General features: G+C 42.3%; 1 protein-coding gene across 1 annotated transcript in view; it reads right to left on the bottom strand.

Annotated features, from left to right (window-relative positions):
* Nucleotides 1-25,623, bottom strand: part of LOC114644508 (acyl-CoA (8-3)-desaturase) — a 236,031-nt gene that overhangs the window by 104,463 nt on the left and 105,945 nt on the right. Inside the window, exon 5 of the mRNA XM_028792592.2 lies at nucleotides 1,648-1,749. Within this exon, the coding sequence (XP_028648425.1) occupies nucleotides 1,648-1,749 (102 nt within the window). The remainder of the gene's footprint in view (nucleotides 1-1,647; nucleotides 1,750-25,623) is intronic.

The following is a 25,623-nucleotide window of genomic DNA, read 5'->3' as shown; positions in this document are numbered from 1 at the left end:
TGGTCCTAAAACAGCTATCAGCCTTGGTTTTAGAACATCTGGATCCTCTGCAGTTTGCCTCTCAGACGGATATAGCTCTGATCAACATGCTCCACAGGGCCTACTCCCACTTGCACAAAGCCAGCACCATAGTCAGGATAATGTTCTTTGATTTTACCAGTGCCTTTAACACCACTCTGCCTCATCGACTGGGGAAAAAGCTCAAGACATTACATCTTGATGCCCCCACAGTCTCCTGGGTAATGGACTTCCTGACCAATAGACAAGAGTTTGTGAGACTGAGGGACTGAATGTCAAAAATGGTGATATGTAATACTGGAGCACCTCAGGGAAGTGCCCAGTCTCCCTTCATGTTTACCCTTTACACAACACAGTTCCGATACAATGCCAGAGCTTGCCATCTAAAGAAATTTTCAGTTGACTCATCCATTGTAGGCTACTTAATAATGGAGATGAGTCAGAGTTCAGGAAGGTTGTGGAGGACTTTTTCTTGTGGTGCAGAGGCAACAACCTGCAACTAAACATCAACAAGACAAAAGGTGGTGGACTACTGGCATGCCAAGGAGCTTCTGAGACCAGTTACCATTCAGGGGGAGGATGTAGAAGTGGTACAGAGCTACAAGTACCTGGTGGTTCACATGAACAACAAACTGGACTGGTCTGACAACACAGTGGCACAGTACAAGAAGGCCCAAAGCAGACTGTACTTGTTAAGAAGACTCAGTCCTTTTGATGGTGGGTGCAGCAACACACTGTACCAGTGCATGCTCCCCAACTTGACTTGTTAAAGACCACTCAATGCAGAGAGTAATTTCATATCATTTGCACATCTTTGTAGAAATATTTTTTCTCATCCATCACACACTCAACTTGAGGGGCCTATGCATTAACAACATTCATCATCACACCTTCAATTCCCAGCTTCATAATCGGCCCTGTGTCTGACACTCTTTTCACCTTCACTTTTACCCCTTCAGTTCTATTCTGATTATTACAGAATACTAATTCTAGACAGGCATCCCCCCTAGCTGATGCCTTAACTTACTGTGTTAAAAATAGTTACTGATTTAGCCTAAAATGTCCAGTTATTGTGATCTATTAATTGTAACGCCAGCCCAGTTAATATTTGGGAATTAATGTTCCCTACAATTATAATCCCCCTCTAAATCTGAACAGTTTTCTGCATTAGGGGTCTATCACCCACAGGTAGTATAAGGTCTTATAATGCTGTTTATTCGAATCCAAACATCAACTATCTTGATATTTGGAGCTATTCACTTTTCCCTCTGTCCCAACTAAAGCTTCTGTCCCATGCTTCCTAGAATGATATTGCTAGCACTGTACTTGACATTAGATACAATAATCTTTTTCACATAGTTACTGCCCCTATTATAATGGATGTGCACTCTGATGGATGGATAATGGATGTGCACTCTTTTCTAAAAACTATCCATTTGTTTTTGCACTTCAGTAATGTTTGTTATAACATCATATTAAATATGGGACAAGATCTGGCATAGTGTATCTATTTTTGTTTAATTTCACAATTAAGATTGACATACAGATGAATCTGAGGAATATTTACAAGCTGGCTGAGGAATAAAAAACCTGTAGAACATCTCCCCTACAAATGAAATCCACTCTTACCTTGAGCTGTCCAATGACAAACTTATGTAAGAAGTGATTCCAGCGAGAAGTTCTAAAGACAGAAAGGTGCCCAAAGTCATGCTGTAGCCATCCAGATTGTGCCTGTGAGTAAACAATAAAGATAGCAGGTAAGTTAACCACTTATGCACAAGGTTTTCCCACCAGTGGGACACAGCTAAATTCCGAAGTTGTTTGTATACATTGCTGTAAAAACACAAGTCAATTAAAAGCAATAATGGTATTTTTACATACCCAAGGCAGTCTTCTTTAAAATAAATTATATGTTTCCATGTTGTCTGCTCTCTTTCATTAATAAAATACATTATTTGCAAACATGTACTCCACAGATTGTTGCGTGTTAACAGTCACTAACCAGCTTGTCCTTCTGTATACAGGTGTAGATGCATCAACGGGCATTAATTGATTCTGGGACAACATCTCCATTGTCACTCACTAAAATGTACTATTGCAACACTGGGTCTCAGAGCAGACCAGTCTTACCTGTATCCACAGTGAAACTCACTGGTGTAATTTTGCCACTTGTGTGATTATCTATTAAGGGGAAACAGGGGCTTTAACAGTGGCTGTTATCCACAGTCTCTCATACCCCATTATACTCAGGCAGGACTGATCAAGTACATTGTACACCTCTGAAGTCAGAGGGCCTGGCTATAGGTGGGGAAGCACCAGTCTCAAGTTGTTACTTCCTTGTCCAGAGACAGATGATGTTGCCACCCAGTAAAAGGTAGGTGGTGTCATGCAGCCTACTCACAACACTTCTGTGAAAGCCTCAGGAGAAATGTCATTATCGTAAACCCCGCCAGCTGGGTGGTCATGCCAGACCCTCTTGCTGACCTTCATTTTCAGTTTCGCCATTTACCTGCGTCATTCAAAAAGGAGCAGTGGAATGACATTTCCCTGAAATTTTCAAAGAATGCAGTTGTCCTTATAGATACTGTACATAAAGAACCATGCATCTCATGCCACAGGGACCATATTTTGTAATAATCAATGACCTATTGTATTGGAAGGCATAACATGAAGCAAAAGTACAAACATTGTTACTACCGACAAAAGCCTACTGGGGGCAGGATTAGGAGCTAGGATATGCCTATCTCCTAGGAATCCATCTCAGGTCTGATAAAACATTGGAGAGATGGCTGGGAACAAACAAGAAGATCCACCAGTTTTGTAGTTCCTGTCTAGAATGGCAAGTGCAGCAAATTCCTCAGAGGGACTGTGCTTTTCTCACTTCTTTGCCTTTAATTAGAATTCCGTTTGAGTGAATTATTGTGGATATAGTGGGACCATTTGAGCCTTTGGCACAGGGTCATAAATATATTAAGGCTCTTGTGGATTATGCAACCTGATATGTCAAGGCTATTTCCCTAAGACTAGCCAATTCCAAAAAAATTGCATGGGAGCTAATAGAAACTTTGTTTGTGTCGAAATTCCTAAAGAAGTCCTTATGGACCAAGGGGTGCTTTTTCACCTTGCAAACAACCAGACACTCAAAGAAATGCTACATGAGGCGGTCAGTGAGGATGGGAGAATTGAGTTAGAAGTTGTATGTAACTAATTAAGTACTTTTCTGTATATAATATTTGTATTTTTTAACCAAGTTATGTAGTAGTTAAGGAACTGGACCTAAGACTTAAAACCCTGAGGATGTGGGTTCAGATATTGATACTGTGTGACCATAAGCAAGTCACTTTATCAGCTTAAGGTCCAGATGAAAAAAACAAACAAAATAAAATTAACAAATTGTCACAAAAGTTGCCCTGGATAAAGGCATCAATCAAATAATCCTCTTTAATAAAATCCCTGTGTGCATCCATGTGTGTGTGTCTTCTGGTGAAGTGCGCATGCGCGGGGCAGGGTGTGATGCTTCAGAGCAGATGCTTCAAAGGCCGCCTGACGCGTCACACAAGACAGAAAGACAATGAGGCCGGGACCTATTAAATATCGTGCGGCTGATCCAATTGGATTTCGGTAAATGAGGTAAGACCTAAAGCGCGGGACACAGTGCGATGCTTCAAAGGCTGCCTGAAGCGTCACACAAGACAGACAGGGCGGGACCTATTAAATTGCGCGGGGCACGGTGCGATGCTGCAAAGCAGATGCTTCAAAGGCCGCCTGACGCGTCACACAAGACAGAGAGGGCGGGACCTACTAAATTGCGCGGGGCACGGTGCGATACTGCAAAGCAGATGCTTCAAAGGCCGCCTGACACGTCACACAAGACAGAGAGGGCGGGACCTATTAAATTGTGTGGGGCACGGTGCGATGCTGCAAAGCAGATGCTTCAAAGGCCACCTGACGCATCACACAAGACAGAGAGGGCGGGACCTATTAAATTGCGCGGGGCACGGTGCGATGCTGCAAAGCAGATGCTTCAAAGGACGCCTGACGCGTCACACAAGACAGAGAGAGCCAGACCTATTAAACTGTGACTATCTACTAACATGCCACCCAAAAAAAAGGACACGTCAAGTAGGACAAAAGACACAGACAATCAAATCCTAAATAAGAAACATCTCCTGGAAGAACGCTCAGCTCAGCAAGTAAAACAGAAAAACTCAGAAGAGCAAATAGACCTATAGAAGAACAGGAAAATGAGCGTAAAAAAAATTCACAAAGAGAAAGACTAAGACGAGCAAATAGATCTATTGAAGAAAAGGAAAATGAGTGTCACAAAAATGCAAAAACACACAGAGCTAAGAGAGCAAGTCTTACTGCGGATGAATGAAAATCAATGCGTCAGCAACAAGCTAAAATAAAGAGAGGCACGATAAGAGATCTTCAAACACACACAACACATCAATCAGCAGCCACAGAGGAGACTATAAATGACATAAGAGAAAGACAAAAACGTAAGAGAGATGCCAAAAGACAAAAAGATAGGAGAGCAAGTCTTACTCCAGAAGAACAAGAATTACAACGTCTGCGACATGCACAATTACAGAGACTGGCCCGGAGTAAACGAGTGGAAACAAAAGAATCAAGGGCCACAATAAAAACAATGGCACTTATAAATGATATGGTGAATATTAATGAGGGTAACATCATACCCCACACATATGGAGATTTAAATTACATATGCAACTTTTGTCAAGCAAAACATTTTGAAGCAGAAAGACCATCTGATCAAAAATTTACACAGTGTTGCTCAAAAGGAAAAGTAAATCTTCAACCACTTCAAACAAATCCTTTCATACAACAGCTCATGACAGGTCAGCATTATTACAGCAAACATTTCATGGAAAATATAAGGTCAATAAATAGTGCTCTGGCATTTGCATCTATGGGAGCTAACATTACTCCACCTCCTGGCTATGGGCCATACTGTTTCCGAATCCACGGTTCGATTTGTCACAGAGCAGGAACACTGCATCCTCAACAGGGCCAAAACAGACAGTTTGCACAATTATACATTTTAAATGCCTCTGAAGCTGCAGAGCAAAGAATGCAAATTTCTGATAACTCAGGAATAAATTCAGAGCTTATGCAAACATTAAGTACATTTATGGCGCAATTCAATCCTTTTGCAGAGGCCTGCAAAATGTTGTACCAAGTTGAAAAAGAATATGAAGAGGATGCCGTCAAAACCGGCAATGTTATTAAGGAAGTGTCCATGACAATAGTACAAGATCGCAAAAATGACCAAAGGCGCTATAATGCACCTAAATATAATGAGGTTGCTTTTATTTTTCAAAATGATGGAGAACCACCACTTGAAAGAGATCTTCTTATACACTGCAAACCAACTGAAGATAATATAAACCAAAGAACAACACAAAGAATTAGTGTCCTTGATCCTAATTTGGAACCCATGGTTTACCCACTGTTATTCCCCTATGGGGATCAAAGCTGGGGAATTGACATACCTTTGCAAAAAAGCCTACAAGCTTTATTAACTTTAGCAAACCAGTCACGCAATCCTAGAGTTAGAGTCACTCAAATGCAATACTACGGTTACCGTCTTTCCATCAGAGAGGATTTTAACCCCTTCTTAAATGCTGGCCGCCTTACACAGCAATATATAGTTGATGCATATGTAAAAACAGAAGCCAACAGACTCAATTATATATATCAAAATCAGCCTAAATTACATGGTTGAAAAATACTCAGGATTAATGGATCATTTACTTAATGAAGCCAATGAAGCAGGCCTGAGTCCTGGAAAAATGTATATTTTGCCTTCTTCATTTGCAGGTAGCCCCAGAAACATGCTACAGAATTATCAAGATGCTATGGCAATTGTCAGAAAATATGGAAAACCTGATCTTTTTATTACAATGACATGCAGTCCCAAATAGGAAGAGATTGTAAATAACCTACAACATAGTCAAACTGTTGATGGACAACCACATTTGGTTGCAAGAGTATTTAACCTAAAACTGAAAGCTCTAATCGATGATATCTGTAAAAAACATATTTTTGGAGTCTTAAAAGCAATGGTCTATGTGATAGAATTTCAAAAGAGAGGTTTACCACATGCTCACATACTTTTCATTCTTAAAGAAAGCTGTAAACCAAAAAATGAAGAACTGATAGATAAAATTGTCTCTGCTGAAATCCCTAATATAGAAATCACTCCTCAATTACATACAATTGTAACAAAACATATGGTTCATGGACCATGTGGAGCACTCAATCCTAATTCTTCATATATGACAAATGACAAATGCTCTAAGGATTTCCCAAAGGAATTCCAAAATAAAACCAAAGTACAAGGCTATCCAAAGTACAAGAGAAGAAATACAGGCCAAAGTATAATTCTTAACGGAAAGAAAATTGATAACAGTTGGGTTGTACCATATAATCCTTACCTAGCCTTGAAGTACAATTGCCACATTAATGTTGAAGTTTGCGCATCAGTGAAAAGCGTCAAATACCTTTTTAAATATGTGTACAAAGGTCATGATTGTGCTAATGTTGTCATTCAAGAACAAGGTACTTTGAATCAAGATGAAATTAAGACCTTTATTAATTCAAGGTATGTCAGCGCTCCAGAGGCAGCATGGTGTTTGAATAGGTTTGAAATGCATTATCAATCACATACCATCCATAGATTACCACTGCATCTGCCTAAAGAACAATTAATGTTTTTCAACCCAAATGACATTACCACAGCGGTACAGAGAGCTTCAAACCATGATATTCAATTGACAGCTTGGTTCAAATTAAATCAACAAAATGACAAAGCAAAGAACATATTATATTCTGACATTCCTTTGCACTATGTGTTTGACTCTGAAAATTGTAGTTGGAAATTACGTCAACGTGGTGCAGAAAAAGTTATTGGACGAATGTATTCTGTCAATTTTACATCAGATACAGAGCGCTACTGTCTGCGTCTACTATTGCTGCATGTTCCGGGTATTCTTTGAAGATCTGAGGACAGTACATGGAAATGTCTATCCCACTTTCTGAGAGGGCGCAAAATCTAAAGAACTTATTAACGATGATCAAGTGTGGGAAAACACTATGGAAGATGCTGTCCAATTCATAATGCCTAAACAAGTTAGGGAATTATTTGCATATATCTGCATTTTTGCATCATTACAAAATATGAATGACCTTTTCCTAAAATATGAGCAATACCTCATTGAGGATTTAGTTCACAAACATAAACAACACAATGATGATTGCACAATATGTCGTAACATCGCACTTACAGAAATATCCAATATTCTGCTACTACATGGCAAAACCTGTGAAGATTTTGGATTTCCTTACACAATGCCAAATACTGATCTACTTTCGAATACGTATAACAAAGAATTTCAAAAACACACAGCTGAACAAATGGAGAAAACATTAAACAGAGAACAGCTTTACAAAAAATATTGTCTGCAAGCAAAAATGACAACATTTGCCACCGTTGTTTTTTCTTGGATGGTCCAGGAGGTAGTGGTAAAACTTATCTTTACAAAACCCTTCTCAGAACAGTTCATGGAGAAGGTAACATTGCACTCCCTGTAGCCTCCACAGGTATAGCAGCCAATCTTCTTGAAGGTGGAAGAACATACCACTCTCAGTTCAAATGACCTATTCCGATACTTGAGAACTCAATATCAAATATGCGCCTCAACTCTGCTGATGCTGAAAATTTGAGATCATCTACAGTACTCATTTGGGATGAGTGTACTATGGCCCCCTCTATAGCTCTTGCAGTGGTCGACACACTGCTCAAACAAATAATGGATAACCACAGTGGCGGCTCGCGTATAGGCACTGTGGAACAGCAGCACCCCCTATTTCCACTTGATATTATCGATAACATTTAATATAATGAGTCCTTTTTTCTTTAATTCTTTCTTTATACTTGTACAATATATAATCCTTAACCTTAATGTCAGCAGCCATCCCCCAGTTCATGAAAAAGATACAAAAATCTTTGTATGGAACTGTGTGCTTCACAGTTCCAGCGGCATGGTGTTTGGCTGTTGTGTGCATGCGCACATAGGAAGCAGCACGCGAGGCTGCGAGGGAGAGGGAGCACTGTCGCTCCCACAGTGCCGACCCCTGCTTTCAATGGAGAAAAATTTCCTCAGTTGTCATCCAGAGATCAAGGAGAAAATTATTGATCTTTTTGCGCAAATTAAAACAAGAAGAATGGATTTCATTTTTAAATGAATAGATCAAGCTTGAACTGTAACAATTTAGGATATAGTAAGTAAGAAATGTTTGATTTTGTTCTTTAAGCATTTTATGAAGTTTCTGAATAAATTTTCTTTTTATACATGTTTGTTTCCTTTTACACAATTTTAAAACAAAGGCTAAAAATTTTCTGGAGCAGCACCCCCACTAATTTTAGCTATGAGCCACTACTGGATAACCACAAACCCTTTGGAGGAAAAGTTTTCTTACTTGGTGGAGATTTTCGGCAAACACTTCCCGTGGTTCCTCATGGTGACCGGACAAAAATTGTCGAAGCATGTATAAAGTATAATAAACTGTGGCAAAACTTCCAAGTACTTAACCTTACAAACAATATCCGTTCAGTCGACACTGAATTCAGCAATTGGTTGATCCAAGTTGGCAATGGTGATACACCACATATTGACGGTTTGCTTGAAGACATAATTGAAATCCCTTCAAAAATTTTATGTACAGGAGATATCGTCAAAGACTTATTTGGAGAAAGAATTCCTGTTGCTGAAGTCTCAAAGATAGCAAAAAAATCTATTCTTTGACCAAAGAACTCTGATGTTAATACCATAAATGAAGAGGTCCTAAACATTTTGGAAGGAGGTACTGTGACATTCCTCAGCTCAAACTCAATTGATGACTCAACTGAGGAAGATATGCAGAACTATCCTATTGAGTTTCTTAATGAGCTAACTCCAACAGGAATGCCAAGGCATAAACTGAACCTTAAAAAGGGAGCAATAATTATGCTCCTTAGGAATATAAACAATAAAAGAGGATTGTGCAATGGAACCCGCCTCTTTGTTAAAGACTTGAAAAGAAACCTCATCATTGCTCAAGTAATAACAGGTTCAGCTGAAGGGGACATTGTCTTTATTCCCCATATTGATTTGGCTCCATCCTCTACTAATTTACCCTTTACCTTAAGAAGGCGACAATTTCCAGTTACATTAGCCTTTGCCATAACAATTAATAAAGCTCAGGGGCAAACCTTAGAAAAAGTTGGCATTTACTTGCCAGAACCAGTATTCAGCCACGGTCAGTTATATGTTGCATTATCAAGAGTTAGAAGTTTTCAAGATGTTGTTGTCAAGGTTGTAGATGGTCCTGAACAAGGCAAACTGTTGCCAAACTCAGACAGAATATTTACAAGAAATGTTGTCTATAATGAAATTTTATAGAAAAATTTCATGAGGTAAAAAAATAAAATTTTTTTCCTAAATATCTTCTTCAGATACTGTGTATTACAGATTGTTACAAGGTTTTACACTAAGGCAATATTAATTATACTTACTATATTGTCATATACGTTTCTATTTTATTTTTATTATTATTTTACTTTACACTACTGTTCTAGCGCCCGTTATTGTAACAGGCTTAATGTCTAGTTAGTAATAATATTATTAATTCACTGGAACAGCTTACTCTTGAACATGCTATACACAATTGTCCATGAGTAGAACATTCTTGCAGTAAAGCAATTCCTGCTTTTCCTAGTAACTAAGCTTTGTTGATAGACATTGCAAAGCACAATTTAGATAGATAGATAGATAGATAGATAGATAGATAGATAGATAGATAGATAGATAGATAGATAGATAGATAGATAGATAGATAGATAGATAGATAGATAGATAGATAGATAGATAGATAGACTTTATTAATCCCCAAGAGGAAATTCACATACTGATAAAAACAGTATTAATTAAAGAGTGATAAAAACGCAGTGTAAGTTAAAAAATGCAAGGTAGAGAGTGCAAGGCAGGTATAACAGTCAATAACATTGTATAATATTAATGTTTACCCCCTGTGGAATTGAAGAGTCACATAGTGTGGGGGAGGAACGATTTCCTCAGTCTGTCAGTGGAGCAAAACAGTGAAAGCAGTCTGTCGCTGAAGCTGCTCCTCTGTCTGGAGATGATACTGTTCAGTGGATGCAGTGGATTCTCCATGATTGACAGGAGTCTGTTCAGCACCCATCGCCCTGCCACATATGTCAAACTGTCCAGCTCCATGCTTACAATAGAGCCTGCCTTTCTCACCAGTTTGTCCAGACGTGAGGCGTCCCTGTTCTTTATGCTGCCTCCCCAGCAGACCACCACGTAGAAGAGGGCGCTCACCACAACCGACTTATAGAACGTCTGCAGCATCTTATTGCAGATGTGGAAGGACGCCAGCCTTCTAAGGAAGTATAGTCGGCTCTGTCCTCTCATGCACAGAGCATCAGTATTGGCAGTCCAGTCCAGTTTATCATACAGCTGCACTCCCAGGTATTTATAGGTCTGTACCCTCTGCACACAGTCACCTCTGATAATCACGGGGTCTATGAGGGGCCTGGGCCTCCTAAAATCTACCACCAGCTCTTTGGTTTTGCTGGTGTTCAGTTGTAGGTGGTTTGAGTCGCACTATTTAACAAAGTCCTTGATTAGGTTCCTATTCTCCTCCTCCTGCCCACTCCTGATGCAACCCACGATAGCAGTGTCGTCAGCGAACTTTTGCACGTGGCAGGACTCTGAGTTGTATTGGAAGTCCGATGTATATAGGCTGAACAGGACCGAGAAAGCACAGTCCCCTGTGGCGCTCCTGTGCTGCTGACCACAATGTCAGACCTGCAGTTCCCGAGAAGCACATACTGAGGTTTGTCTGTAAGATAGCTCACGATCCATGCCACCAGGTATGAATCTACTCCCATCTCTGTTAGCTTGTCCCTAAGGAGCAGAGTTTGGATGGTGTTGAAGGCACTAGAGAAGTCCAGAAACATAATTCTTACTGCACCACTGCCTCTGTCCAAGTGGGAGAGGGATCGGTGTAGCATGTAGATGATGGCATCCTCCGCTCCCACCTTCTCCTGGTATGCGAACTGCAGAGGGTCAAGGGCGTGGTGGACCTGTGGCCTCAGGTGGTGAAGCAGCAGCCACTCCGTGGTCTTCATCATATGTGACGTCAGGGCAACAGGCCTTAAGTCATTCAGCTCACCAGGACGTGATACCTTTGGGACTGGCGTGATGCAGGATGTTTTCCAAAGCCTCGGGACTCTCCCTTGTTCCAGGCTCAGTTTGAAGATGCTCTGTAGAGGACTCCCCAGCTCCAATGCACAGGTCTTCAACAGTCGTGGCGATACTCCATCTGGACCCACTGCTTTGCTGGCACGAAGTCTCCTCAACTTTCTGCTTACCTGGGCTGCTGTAATTGTGGGTGAGGGAAAACTCTCTCCTATGCTGGTATCAGCAGAAGGATGGGTGGAAGATGCAGTACTCTGAGGTGAGATTGAGAGTGGGTTAGGGTGGTCAAACCTGCTAAAAAAGTTGCTCATCAGGTTTGCTTTTTCTCTGTCTCTCTCGATGGAGGCACCCCGCTTTGAGCTGCAGCCAGTGATGATCTTCATCCCATCCTACACTTCCTTCATGCTGTTATTCTGCAACTTTTGCTCCAGGTTTCTCCTGTACCGCTCCTTCGCCGCCCTGAGCTGGATTTGGAGTTCCTTGTGCAATTTTACCAGAAACTATTCTTTTGAACTGAATAATCAGAAGGAATCATTTGAAATTTTAGTATATATTATTATCATTATTAGTTGTTTGCATTTTCATTTGTTTACGTGTTCCTCCTTTAAAGTTCACAGATGCAAATATATTTACAAAGAATTTTGGAAGTGTTTCCCCATTCAAAATAAGCAAATGTTGAATGTGAGTGAGTTTACTCTCCCAGTAAAATCAGTGAAGGACTGAATTGGAGGTAAAAATTCCTGTTTAATACTGCTCCAGTGGATTACTTGGGTCATCTGTTCATACTTGTAAGGTTATATTGACCCGATCACTGTGGAAAAGATCTGCACTTGGCCAAGGCGGAAGGCAGCCTCAGTGAATTGCACTAAGTAAAAGTAGTTCCATTGGACTAAGTGGAGAGCGAGTGGAAACCGCTCTGACGTGAAGGTCTGGGTTGTACCTTAGCAATTAGCCACATTGGTGAGACACTTTGTGTGATATGCGTGGCTTTCTAGTTGTTGGACTTTTTTTCCTTGTCACAGAATCAGATCACCACAGAAGATGCTTTCTCATTGTCACTGACTCAATTCGGCACAGGGTCTCTTTGACCCAGAGACCAGTGCTGTGTGAAACACTTTGTGATTCACCAAGGAAGAATCTGATTAAAGAGGGCAGAATTAAGAGGTCATTCAAAGGAGGAGTGTAGATTTAAAAAAAAAAAAAAAGGAAAAGGTCATAGATTATATTATAGATCATATTAGACCATAAATGTATGAGCCCATAGAGAAAATGCAGGTGTAGACCAGATAAGATTGTATGAACTCTTTGTGTTTATACAGGTTTTCTAATAATTTATATAAATCAGGAAATTGAAGAGAAGTTTAACTGTAGCAGTGCTTATGAAATTGATACATACAGAGGTTGATTTGAAATAAAGAGGGATTGGTTAAAAAATCACTTAAAAAGATCTGAGTCATGCAAGAAAGGAGAGAGTGCAGCGAGAGAATAAGAGAGATTGAGAGGACTTATGAAAAGAATGAGGTGTAAGAATAAAAGGTGTAAAATATTAAAATGCTTTAAACATGTTAAAAGAATGGTTTGTGTGTTTGAAAATGTTATACTGTGTCTAAGGAATGACGTGCAAATGGGACTTCTTTGTCCGAAATGAACTAATATTAAACTGAATGTTCAAACTGTATGCTGAAAATATATTTTGCACATGAATATAATATACAGAAATATTTTATTTAAATTTCCAGAGCTCTGAGTTAACTTGGACTAAAATGAGTTTTGAACATATGTAATATTTTGGCAAAATCAAAACATCTCCACTTTTGTTAATATAAATATTTATAAATATACAAAACATCTTTCCTTCAGACCCTGTTCAAGTCTTTTTTTTGATAATTTCAAAGTATAAGTGATACAATTTTTTTGAAGAAGAAAATGCTGCTGATATGTGTATGATGTTGAGGATACTGTTATGCTTTTGGAAAATACAGAACGTATATTGAGCACAGACAAAGTGTGTGTGTGTGTATGTATGTTTGTGTGTGTCAGCTGAATTATTAAATAGGTTCTAAATGTCAAGGTGCATATATATGTTATGGATATTGTTTTAAATACTTTACACGAGTTGTTAGGTAATTTCAGTAAGGGTGGTAAGGTGGTGCAGTGGTTAGCACTGCTGCCCAGCAACAGGAAATGACTGTTCAGACTTGTACATTCTGTGTGTGGAGTGAAATAAATGTAACCATGAGAGACAAGAGTGTGTAAATGCTTTAAATACCAGATGATTAATAACAATAAAAATAATAATAATAAAAAAAGCTAACAGTTTAAATGTGTTAAAAAGACATTAACTAAAAACATTCAAACCCCTTTGCCTTCTCTTTTGATGGTGTTTCTCATCTCTGGAAATATTTGTATTATCTGTAGGAGAAACATTCAGCTCTATTTTGTTATTTTAATGGGGTCAGTTTCAGGGTCCTTACTGACTGATATCATCTTGCTCCACATTTCGTTTAAACATAAAATAATAATAGCAAAATTGACACAAGTGTCAATATGGGGGGAGTTTATTTTGATGTTTTATAGTAAATTAATTTTACAGTAATTTTTGTTTTTAAACTTATATTTCATAACAGCAAAGGTTATGTGCCAACAGTTTCACTATTTTGAGACAATTAAATGCTTTTCCCTTGGTATATACAGTATATTAAGATTGACTTTACTTTATATTATAATGATTTACTTGTCATGATGAATATGCTTTTAACTGAGTGGAGTCCACAAAAATGGCTAAATGAGATACAACTATATACTGTGTTTCCCCAAAAATAAGACAGGGTCTTATATTAATTTTTGCTCCAAAAGATGCACTAGGGCTTATTTTCAGGGGATATCTTATATTTATTCATGTATAACAACATACATTTATCCAAATACAGTCATGTCATCTTCTTCTGGAATATCGTCATAACTCTCCACATTCCAACCCTGAATTTCTTGGTACTCCAACTGGTTTTAGGATCCTCCAGGATTGGTGTGCGTGTTTCGATGTTTGATGAATGGTTCGATGTGGTGAAGCAAAATGCCGACATACACATGCATTCGTGGTGCTTTGATATTCAAGCGTCGCATATTCCCCAAAGTAATTACACGATACATTTTAAAAGTCTCAAATACCATATTCTGTGCCATCCTTTTTTTTTTTTTGCACCTTTACAATACCATCAGAATGTTTGGTGGTGTATTTGAGCCACAGAGAAAAAAAAATAAGGACATAATGTCTATTTTGTGATCAAAGTGGAAATTTCAGCTTTAAACTCAAAATGTCCTCTTTAACCTCGTAGTTTACTTTATCATTAAAGTAGACTGTCATAAACGACATCTTAAAACCGACCCAGTTGTTAAATTTCTACGCACTTCTGGGGCTTCCTCCTGACCTGACAGCAATGGAAAGCAGCATCGCCACACAGAACTCATTAAATTTATAATATTCTAGCTCTCTGCACATTTAGAATTCTTAGATTTATACTTGATATCACTTTCATGATGAAATGCATCAAAAATATGTATGTTACATTTTACAGATAAATCATTAACTTTGTTTTAATAATGAATACTGCTAATAGTTACGCATATGGGGTGGCACGGCGGCAGAGCGGTAGTAGTGCCGTCTCGCAGGGAGTCACATCCCTTGTGTTCCCTGCCTGGAGTTTACATGTTTTCCTGTTGGGTTTCCACAGTGCGCTCAGTTTCCATCCAAAGACATGAAGGTTTGGGAAAGCTACAATGATGCCAGTGTATGTGTGTGCTTGTGTTCACCTTGCGATGAGCTGATGCCACGTCCAGAGATTTTGTTTCTGTCTTGCGCCTATGCTGCTGGAATGGGTGCATCCCCAAATTGATGGATGTAATCATTAAACATCCTTTTCAGAGATATTGTAGCAAGGTGTCCTCGTAATTTAATGGATGTTTCGGGCACACGCGTCGCATTGCATGAAGTACAACCCCAATTCCAATGAAGTTGGGACGTTGTGTAAAACGTAAATAAAAACAGAATACAATGATTTGCAAATCCTTTTCAACATATATTCAATTGAATACACTACGAAGACAAGATATCGAATGTTCAAACTGATAAACTTTATTGTTGTTTTGCAAATCTTCACTCATTTTGAATTTGATGCCTGCAACACGTTCCAAAAAAGCTGGGACTGGGGCAGCAAAAGACTGGGAAAGTTGAGGAATGTTAAAAGAACACCTGTTTTGAACATTCCACAGGTGAACAGGTTAATTGGAAACAGGTGTTTGTCATGATTGGGTATAAAAGGAGCATCCTCAAAAGGCTCAGTTGTTCACAAGCAAGGATGGGGCAAGGTTCACCACTTTGTGAACAACTGCGTGGGCAAATAGTCCAGCAGTTTAAGAACAACATTTCTCAACATACAATTGCAAGGAATCTAGGGATTTCATCATCTACTGTCAATAATATCATCAAAAGATTCAGACAGTCTGGAGAAATCTCTGCATGTAAGCGGCAAGGCTGAATACCAACACTGGATGCCCGTGACCTTCGATTCATCAGGCGGCACTACATTAAAAACCGACATCATTCTGTAAAGGATATTACCACGTGGGCTCAGGAATACTTCAGAAAACCATTGTCAGTTAACACAGTTCGTCGCTACATCTACAAGTGCAAGTTAAAACTCTACCATGCAAAGCGAAAGCCATATAGCAACAACACCCAGAAACGCTGCCGGCTTCTCTGGGCCCAAGCTCATCTGAGATGGACTGACGCAAAGTGAAAAAGTGTGCTGTGGTCTGACGAGTCCACATTTCAAATTGTTTTTGGAAATCATGGACATCGTGTCCTCCGGGCCAAAGAGGACCATCCGGATTGTTATCAGTGCAAAGTTCAAAAGCCAGTATCTGTGATGGTATGGGGGTGTGTTAGTGCCCATTGCATAGGTAACTTGCACATCTGTGAAGGCACCATTAATGCTGAAAGGTACATACAGATTTTGGAGCAACATATGCTGCCATCCAAGCAACATCTTTTTCAGGGACGTCCCTGCTTATTTCAGCAGGATAATAAGAAGCCACATTCTGCATGTGTTACAACAGCGTGGCTTCGTAGTAAAAGAGTGCGGTTACTAGACTGGCCTGCCTGCAGTCCAGACCTGTCTCCCATTGAAAATGTGTGGCACATTATGAAGCGCAAAATACGTCAACGGAGACCCCAGACTGTTGAGCAACTGAAGTTGTACATCAAGCAAGAATGGGAAAGAATTCCACCTACACAGCTTCAACAATTAGTGTCCTCAGTTCCCAAATGCTTATTGAGTGTTGTTAAAAGGAAAGGTGATATAACACAGTGGTAAACATGCACCTGTCCCAGCTTTTTTGGAACGTGTTGCAGGCATCAAATTCAAAATGAGTGAAGATTTGCAAAACAACAATAAAGTTTATCAGTTTGAACATTCGATATCTTGTCTTTGTAGTGTATTCAATTGAATATAGGTTGAAAAGGATTTCCAAATCATTGTATTCTGTTTTTATTTACGTTTTACATGACATCCCAACTTCATTGGAATTGGGGCTGTATAAACCTGGCCTTAGACGCCTTACTTTTCAGCTGATGATCTTGACTAGGGCTTATTTTTGGGGTAGGGCTTATATTACAGTTTCTAGTTGTATGAATGTACAGTTTCTAGTTGTATGATTTACAGAGCAGCCTGAAAATCATGCTAGGGCTTATTTTCAGAGTAGGTCTTATTTTTGGGGAAACAAGGTAGGAAAAATTTTGAGGTATTTATTTTGACATAGTGGATACAATAAATGGTGTTGTGGGATACAAAATCTGTAAATTTGGTATATATTTTCATTATATTTTGTTCAATACAAAAACAACAGATGACCTTAAATACAGGTCACTAGCATGGACAGTTAACATCAAAGGCAATCTGTTCTCCTGAATTGTACCAATATCAGTACCATCTGTTGGAACTAAACAGGAATTCAGGAGACACCTCAAGCTGTATTAACAATTGTATTACATGTGAAGGAAAAGGCACCAGGACTAAATTGGTTTATAGTTTGGGAAAGGAAGACATGCTATACCGGATTACTTTACAATCTGTGACCAGAAGGAGATGCCATAGGACTGGAAATTACATCTTGAGACATCCATCCATCCATCCATTGTCTCCCGCTTATCCGAGGTCGGGGCGCGGGGGCAGCAGCTTGAGCAGAGATGCCCAGACTTCCCTCTCCCCAGCCACTTCTTCTAGCTCTTCCGGGAGAATCCCAAGGCGTTCCCAGGCCAGTCGAGAGACATAGTCCCTCCAGCATGTCCTGGGTCTTCCCCGGGGCCTCCTCCCGGTTAGACGTGCCCGGAACACCTCCCCAGGGAGGCGTCCAGGAGGCATCCTGATCAGATGCCCGAGCCACCTCATCTGACTCCTCTCGATGCGGAGGAGCAGCAGCTCTACTCTGAGCCCCTCCCGGATGACTGAGCTTCTCACCCTATCTTTAAGGGAAAGCCCAGACACCCTGCGGAGGAAATTCATTTCAGCCACTTCTATTCGCGATCTCGTTCTTTCGGTCACTACCCATAGCTCATGACCATAGGTGAGGGTAGGAACATAGATCGACTGGTAAATTGAGAGCTTCGCCTTGCGGCTCAGCTCCTTTTTCACCACGACAGACCGATGCAGCGCCCGCATTACTGTGGATGCCGCACCGATCTGCCTGTCGATCTCACGCTCCATTCTTCCCTCACTCGTGAACAAGACCCCGAGATACTTGAACTCCTCCACTTGGGGCAGGATCTCGCTACCAACCCTGAGAGGGCACTCCACCCCTTTCCGGCTGAGGACCATGGTCTCGGATTTGGAGGTGCTGATTCCCATCCCAGCCGCTTCACACTCGGCTGTGAACCGATCCAGAGAGAGCTGAAGATCATGGCCTGATGAAGCAAACAGGACAACATCATCTGCAAAAAGCAGTGACTCAATCCTGAGCCCACCAAACCGGACCCCCTCAACGCTCTGGCCGTGCCTAGAAATGCTGTCCATAAAAGTTATGAACAGAATCGGTGACAAAGGGCAGCCCTGGCGGAGTCCAACTCTCACTGGAAATGGGTTCGACTTACTGCCGGCAATGCGGACCAAGCTCTGGTACCGATCGTACAGGGACTGAACAGCCCTTATCAGGGGGGCTGGTACCCCATACTCTCGGAGTACCCCCCACAGGATTCCCCGAGGGACACAGTCGAATGCCTTTTCCAAGTCCACAAAACACATGTAGACTGGTTGGGCAAACTCCCATGCACCCTCCAGGACCCTGCTAAGGGTATAGAGCTGGTCCACTGTTCCGCGACCAGGACGAAAACCACACTGTTCCTCCTGGATCCGAGGCTCGACTATCCGACGGACCCTCCTCTCCAGGACCCCTGAATAGACTTTTCCAGGGAGGCTGAGGAGTGTGATCCCTCTGTAGTTGGAACACACCCTCCGATCCCCCTTCTTAAAGAGGGGGACCACCACCCCGGTCTGCCAATCCAGAGGCACTGTCCCTGATGTCCATGCGATGTTGCAGACGCGTGTCAGCCAAGACAGTCCTACAACATCCAGAGTCTTGAGGAACTCCGGGCGTATCTCATCCACCCCCGGGGCCCTGCCACCAAGGAGTTTTTTGACCACCTCGGTAACCTCAGTCCCAGAGATGAAGGAGCCTACCTCCGAGTCCCCAGGCTCTGCTTCCTCATTGGAAGACATGTTAATGGGATTGAGGAGGTCTTCGAAGTACTCCCCCCACCGACCCACAACGTCCCGAGTCGAGGTCAGCAGCGCACCATCCCCACCATATACAGTGTTGACACTGCACTGCTTCCCCTTCCTGAGATACTGGATGGTGGACCAGAATCTCCTCGAAGCCGTCCGAAAGTCGTTCTCCATGGCCTCCCCAAACTCCTCCCATGCCCGAGTTTTTGCCTCAGCAACCACCAAAGCCGCATTCCGCTTGGCCTGCCGGTACCTATTAGCTGCCTCCAGGGTCCCACAGGACAAAAGGGTCCTGTAGGACTCCTTCTTCAGCTTGACGGCATCCTTCACCGCCGGTGTCCACCAAAGGGTTCGGAGATTGCCGCCACGACAGGCACCGACCACCTTACGGCCACAGCTCCGGTCAGCTGCCTCAACAATAGAGGCACGGAACATGGCCCATTCGGACTCAATGTCCCCCACCTCCCTCGGGATGTGGTCGAAGTTCTGCCGGAGGTGGGAGTTGAAGCTACTTCTGACAGGGGGCTCTGCCAGACGTTCCCAGCAGACCCTCACAACACGTTTGAGCCTACCACGCCTGACCGGCATCCTCCCCCACCATCAAAGCCAACTCACCACCAGGTGGTGATCAGTTGACAGCTCCGCCCCTCTCTTCACCCGAGTGTCCAAGACATGTGGCCGCAAATCCGACAACACGACCACAAAGTCGATCATCGAACTGAGGCCTAGGGTGTCCTGGTGCCAAGTGCACATATGAACACCCCTATGCTTGAACATGGTGTTCGTTATGGACAATCCGTGACGAGCACAGAAGTCCAATAACAAAACACCACTCGGGTTCAGATCGGGGGGGCCATACCTCCCAATCACGCCCTTCCAGGTCTCAGTGTCATTGCCCACATGAGCATTGAAGTCTCCCAGCAGAACGAGGGAGTCCCCAGAAGGTATGCCCTCTAGCACCCCCTCCAGGGACTCCAAAAAGGGTGGGTACTCCGAACTGCTGTTCGGTGCATACGCACAAACAACAGTTAGGACCCGTCCCCCCACCCGAAGGCGAAGGGAGGCTACCCTCTCGTCTACTGGGGTAAACCCCAATGTACAGGCTCCAAGTTGGGGGGCAATAAGTATACCCACACCTGCTCGGCGCCTCTCACCGGGGGCAACTCCAGAGTGGTACAGAGTCCAGTCCCTCTCAAGGAGATTGGTTCCAGAGTCCAAGCTGTGCGTTGAGGTGAGTCCGACTATATCTAGCCGGAACCTCTCAACTTCGCGCACTAGCTCAGGCTCCTTCCCCTTCAGAGAGGTGACATTCCATGTCCCAATAGCCAACTTCTGTAGCCGAGGATCGGACCGCCAAGGTCCCCGCCTTCGGCCACCAACCATCTTGAGACAGGAGACTGTTAAAACATAAAAACTGTATTTCTTGTAAATGCATTCATCATATTGACAGCCAGCCAATCAGGCTGCATGTAGCAATCACATCTTGCAAAACCCCCTGGTAGAATTTTATAATAAATATGCCTCGGTTGAAGAGGACAGACAAAGAGAAAAAGAAGAGAACAGAATGATGTCAGAGGAGGGTGAGAGCAATGTCAGAATGTCATGTGCGTCCGTTTCCATCTGATCGTCAGAAAAGCATCTAATGAACAACTATGAGTGCTAGATCACAAGCCGCCTGCAAAATTCTTCCTTGTCATTTTTACTTTTTCGTAAGCTTTTTCTAAAGACTATACCTGTATATATCCACACTTTACTATCAATCTTATTTTTCTATTGTTCTTTGTTCTATTTGGTATTATTATTATTCATGTAATAAATACCCTGCTACTTTTAACTTTCTATACTTTGTCTTCACATTTAAAGTGATTGAAGTAATAAGGTAAATTGGTTTTTGTCCATTAAAAACAAATTGGCCACAAGACAAGCAGTGACTGGATAAAATGACCAACTGTTTTGCCGCTAGCATTATATTTGATAAAGGGTACCCCAACGAAACAGGTCTAACACCTTATGAAATATTGTTTTTGGGATCCATAAATAACTTTCATAAATTACGAATGAAGTATTGACTAATATGGAACAAATCTGTAAGTCTTTGCAACTGCAGGTAAAAGCTGCTTTTCTCAGCACATTGAAAATAACAGCACTTAAATCTGAACCTGGAGACTGAGCTGCAACTAAGGTCTGCAAAGAAACAAATTTTCTGATTCCAAGGAGAAACTAGCCATACCAGAGACAGGATCAAGCCGTGGACCAGGCCATTGACCAACTGACTACTAGACAACATACTCAAATTCCAGTCCAAGTTGATCACAGGTCTCTCCTGCTAACAACTCAACTGTCCTAGTGACGGTGGACTACGAATGATCATCATGGGTCCCGAACCATAGATGACATCACTCCATATTTGATCAAGAGTTTCAAATGTTGATATCCTTTTGCTTTGGGGTATTGGACTCTAAGACCCGACACTTTTACTCTGCAAGACTGTCACTCCACTTTAACTATGCTTGTGTCCTGTAGGCAGGTCTATTGTTGAGGCTGTTCTTTCTTTTTCCTCCTTGAATTGAACACTCGACTTTGTTTCTGTCCACTTGTTTAGTCACACCCTGATATCTCTTTTTTGCAGCAACTATTTTCAAAGTGGATTTGAACCATGGAGTTCTGGAAGGTATATGAGGAAAGGCTAATCATCTGTAAGCACAGCAAGGCAAATTAACTTTTCGTAAGCAACATTTTATTGAAAATTTGTAACTGCTGTTTTATTAATGGAAATATTGCACGATTATGAATTTAAATTGTTTTGGATTTAACCTATATACCAATTGGGATAATATAATTGAATAGTTTAACAAATGTGATTAGCATAACATGGCCAGCACTTAGAGTAAAAGTAATGTGTAAGAGTAAACATTTTTGGATGGATGTTTTAAAAAGTTCTGTTGATCCTTGGTGAGAATAGACCAGTCACCTTTAAGGATTAATGCCTGTATGTAATTTGGACAGTTAATCAGAATTTAACAAATGATTACTAACACTTACATTTCAGTAGTAATTTTCATATTAACACTTGAAGCATTACCAGTTAAACGTCAGTCCAGTTTAATTTGGCTTGACATGAGTCAGTGGCTTGCATTAATGAGAGCAGTGCTGACGTCTTCCGAAGGGAGGATTGACACCAATTTTCGGCAAGATAACTGTTTGCTTTATGCAGCAAAGGTAATGACCCAAATAAGACCACAGCTGGATGCAAATAGGGGCAACTTTGTGGATGACAGCATGAGGATGCAAGCGTGGTTGTTTATATTAGAATTCCATCTCTGGTTATTGTTGTACACATCATTGGCACCATAAGCTAGAGCAGGGGTGTCAAACTCAATTGCACATGGGGGCTTATTGAACACACTAAAACTAAACTTTTAAAACTTTAAAACTTTTAAAACTTAACTTTTTTGAACATAAATATGAATAAAAACAGACAGGAATATTATTCCGGAATAAATCAACTCAAACCTTAAATAACATAATATTTTGCTCTCCATAAAAATATATCCTGTCTAAATTATACAAGTTAGAAATAAAGTAAACGTTAAAAGAACAAACATTCAAATTTCTTTACTCTTATGTCATTTTATATAAAAAATAAATTTAATTTTAAATATCCCAAAAGATTTTGCTCTACATAAAAATATATCCTGTCAAAATTATACAAATTCAAAATATGAACATGCTGCATAACAAAACCTGGAAATATAAATAAAATTTGTGCTTTCAGCAATAACAAATCAAATCATTCAGTTGTCTTTGCTCTTATGTCATTTTATCAGAGCAGGACGCCTGGCATCTTTTTTTGGCAATAAATTTGTTTATGTTTGGTGTGAGGTTCTGTGTTGTGGAGATTCTCAGGATGGACTGCAGGTGCTCATCAGTGAGACGACTCCTGTGTGCTGTTTTGTTAGTCTTCATCACTGAGAACAGCTTCTCACACAGATATGTGCTACCAAACATGCACAAGGTTCGAGCCGCATGTAGACGGAGCTGGAGCATTTCTGCGGGAATGGAGTGAATAAACTGTGCGGGCCCTGCAGTATCGGCAAATGGGTTGCGAAGCAACTCAAAATTCTTTTTTTGTTCTTCAAAGTCACCAAAGCGCCGTGCGAACTCAGTGCACAGTGCGCTCAGTTTATCAGCAAAGTGCGTATTTGGGAACACCGTTGTGCCGACTTGGTTCAATATTACTTGGCAACAGGGAAAGTGGGGCAAGTTGCACTGGTGCATTTGTGTCTCCCATAAAAGTAGCTTCACTTGATATGCCTTCACTGCGTCATACATGTCAGTGATCATGCGGTCACATCCCTGAAACTAGAGGTTTAAGGCGTTGAGATGAGCCGTTATGTCAGCCAGAAATGCCAACTCGCATTTCCACTTTTCATCCCTAAAATTGGTGGAGTCTTTTCCTTTACTGTCCATGAACTGACAGATTTTGTTGTTGAGCTCAAAAACTCTGTTGAGAACTTTTCCCTGACTTAGCCAACGCACCTCTGTATGATAAGGAATGTCAGCAAACTCTGAATCTATCTCCCGCATAAAGGACTGAAATTGCCGGTGATTTAAACCTTTAGCTCGGATAAAGTGTACAGTTTGTGTTACAGTGCTCATTACATTGTCCATCTTCAGGACTTTGCCACATAGTGCTTCCTGGTGTATGATGCAGTGATATGCCGTTAACTCACCAGTACAGTTCTCCTCCTGCATCTTTACTTGCATCCTTTCCACTAGTCCACTTTTTTCACTACACATAGATGGTGCTCCATCCATCCATCCTCTTCCGCTTATCCGAGGCCAGGTTGCGGGGGCAGCAGCTTGAGCAGAGATACCCAGACTTCTCTCTCTCCGCCCACTTCTTCTAGCTCTTCCGGGAGAATCCCAAGGCGTTCCCTAGTCCCTCCAGCGTGTCCTGGGTCTTCCCCAGGGCCTCCTCCCGGTTGGACATGCCCGGAACACCTCACCAGGGAGGCGTCCAGGAGGCATCCTGATCAGATGCCCGAGCCACCTCATCTGACTCCTCTCGATGCGGAGGAGCAGCGGCTCTACTCTGAGCCCCTCCCGGATGACTGAGCTTCTCACCCTATCTTTAAGGGAGAGCCCAGACACCCTGCGGAGGAAACTCATTTCAGCCGCTTGTATTCGCGGTCTTGTTCTTTCGGTCACTACCCATAGCTCATGACCATAGGTGAGGGTAGGAACATAGATCGACTGGTAAATTGAGAGCTTTGCCTTACGGCACCCTCCAGGACTCTGCTAAGGGTGTAGAGCTGGTCCACTGTTCTGCAACCAGGACGAAAACCACACTGTTCCTCCTGAATCCGAGGTTCGACTATCCGACGGACCCTCCTCTCCAGAACCCCCGAATAGACTTTTCCAGGGAGGCTGAGGAGTGTGATCCCTCTGTAGTTGGAACACACCCTCCGGTCCCCTTTCTTAAAGAGGGGGACCACCACCCCGGTCTGCCAATCCAGAGGCACTGTCCCTGATGTCCATGCGATGTTGCAGAGACGTGTCAACCAAGACAGCCCTACAACATCCAGAGCCTTGAGAAACTCCGGGCGTATCTCATCCACCCCCAGGGCTCTGCCACCAAGGAGTTTTTTGACCACCTTGGTGACCTCAGTCCCAGAGATGGGGGAGCCCACCTCACAGTCCCCAGGCTCTGCTTCCTCATTGGAAGGCATGTTAGTGGGATTGAGGAGGTCTTCGAAGTACTCCCCCCACCGACCCACAATGTCCCGAGTCGAGGTCAGCAGCGCACCATCCCCACCATACACAGGGTTGACACTGCACTGCTTCCCCCTCCTGAGACGCCGGACGGTGGACCAGAATCTCCTCAAAGCCGTCCGAAAGTCATTCTCCATGGCCTCCCCAAACTCCTCCCATGCCCGAGTTTTTGCCTCAGCAACCATTGAAGCCGCATTCCGCTTGGCCTGCCTATTAGCTGCCTCCAGAGTCCCACAGGACAAAAAGGACCGGTAGGACTCCTTCTTCAGCTTGACAGCATCCTTCACCTCCAGTGTCCACCAACGGGTTCGGAGATTGCCGCCACGACAGGCACCGACCACCTTACGGCCACAGCTCCGGTCAGCCGCCTCAACAATAGAGGCACGGAACATGGCCCATTCGGACTCAATGTCCCCCACCTCCCTCGGGATGTGGTCGAAGTTCTGCCGGAGGTGGGAGTTGAAGCTACTTCTGACAGGGGGCTCTGCCAGACATTCCCAGCAGACCCTCACAACACGTTTGGGCCTACCAGGTCTGACCGGCATCCTCCCCCACCATCGAAGCCAACTCACCACCAGGTGGTGATCAGTTGACAGCTCCGCCTCTCTCTTCACCCGAGTGCCCAAGACATGTGGCCGCAAGTCCGACGACACGACCACAAAGTCGATCATCGAACTGAGGCCTAGGGTGTCCTGGTGCCAAGTGCACATATGAACACCCTTATGCTTGAACATGGTGTTCGCTATGGACAATCCGTGACGAGCACA

This window comes from Erpetoichthys calabaricus, chromosome 2 (genome assembly GCF_900747795.2).
Source record: "Erpetoichthys calabaricus chromosome 2, fErpCal1.3, whole genome shotgun sequence".
NCBI lineage: Eukaryota > Metazoa > Chordata > Cladistia > Polypteriformes > Polypteridae > Erpetoichthys > Erpetoichthys calabaricus.
This window is presented reverse-complemented; position numbering and strand designations above follow the sequence as displayed.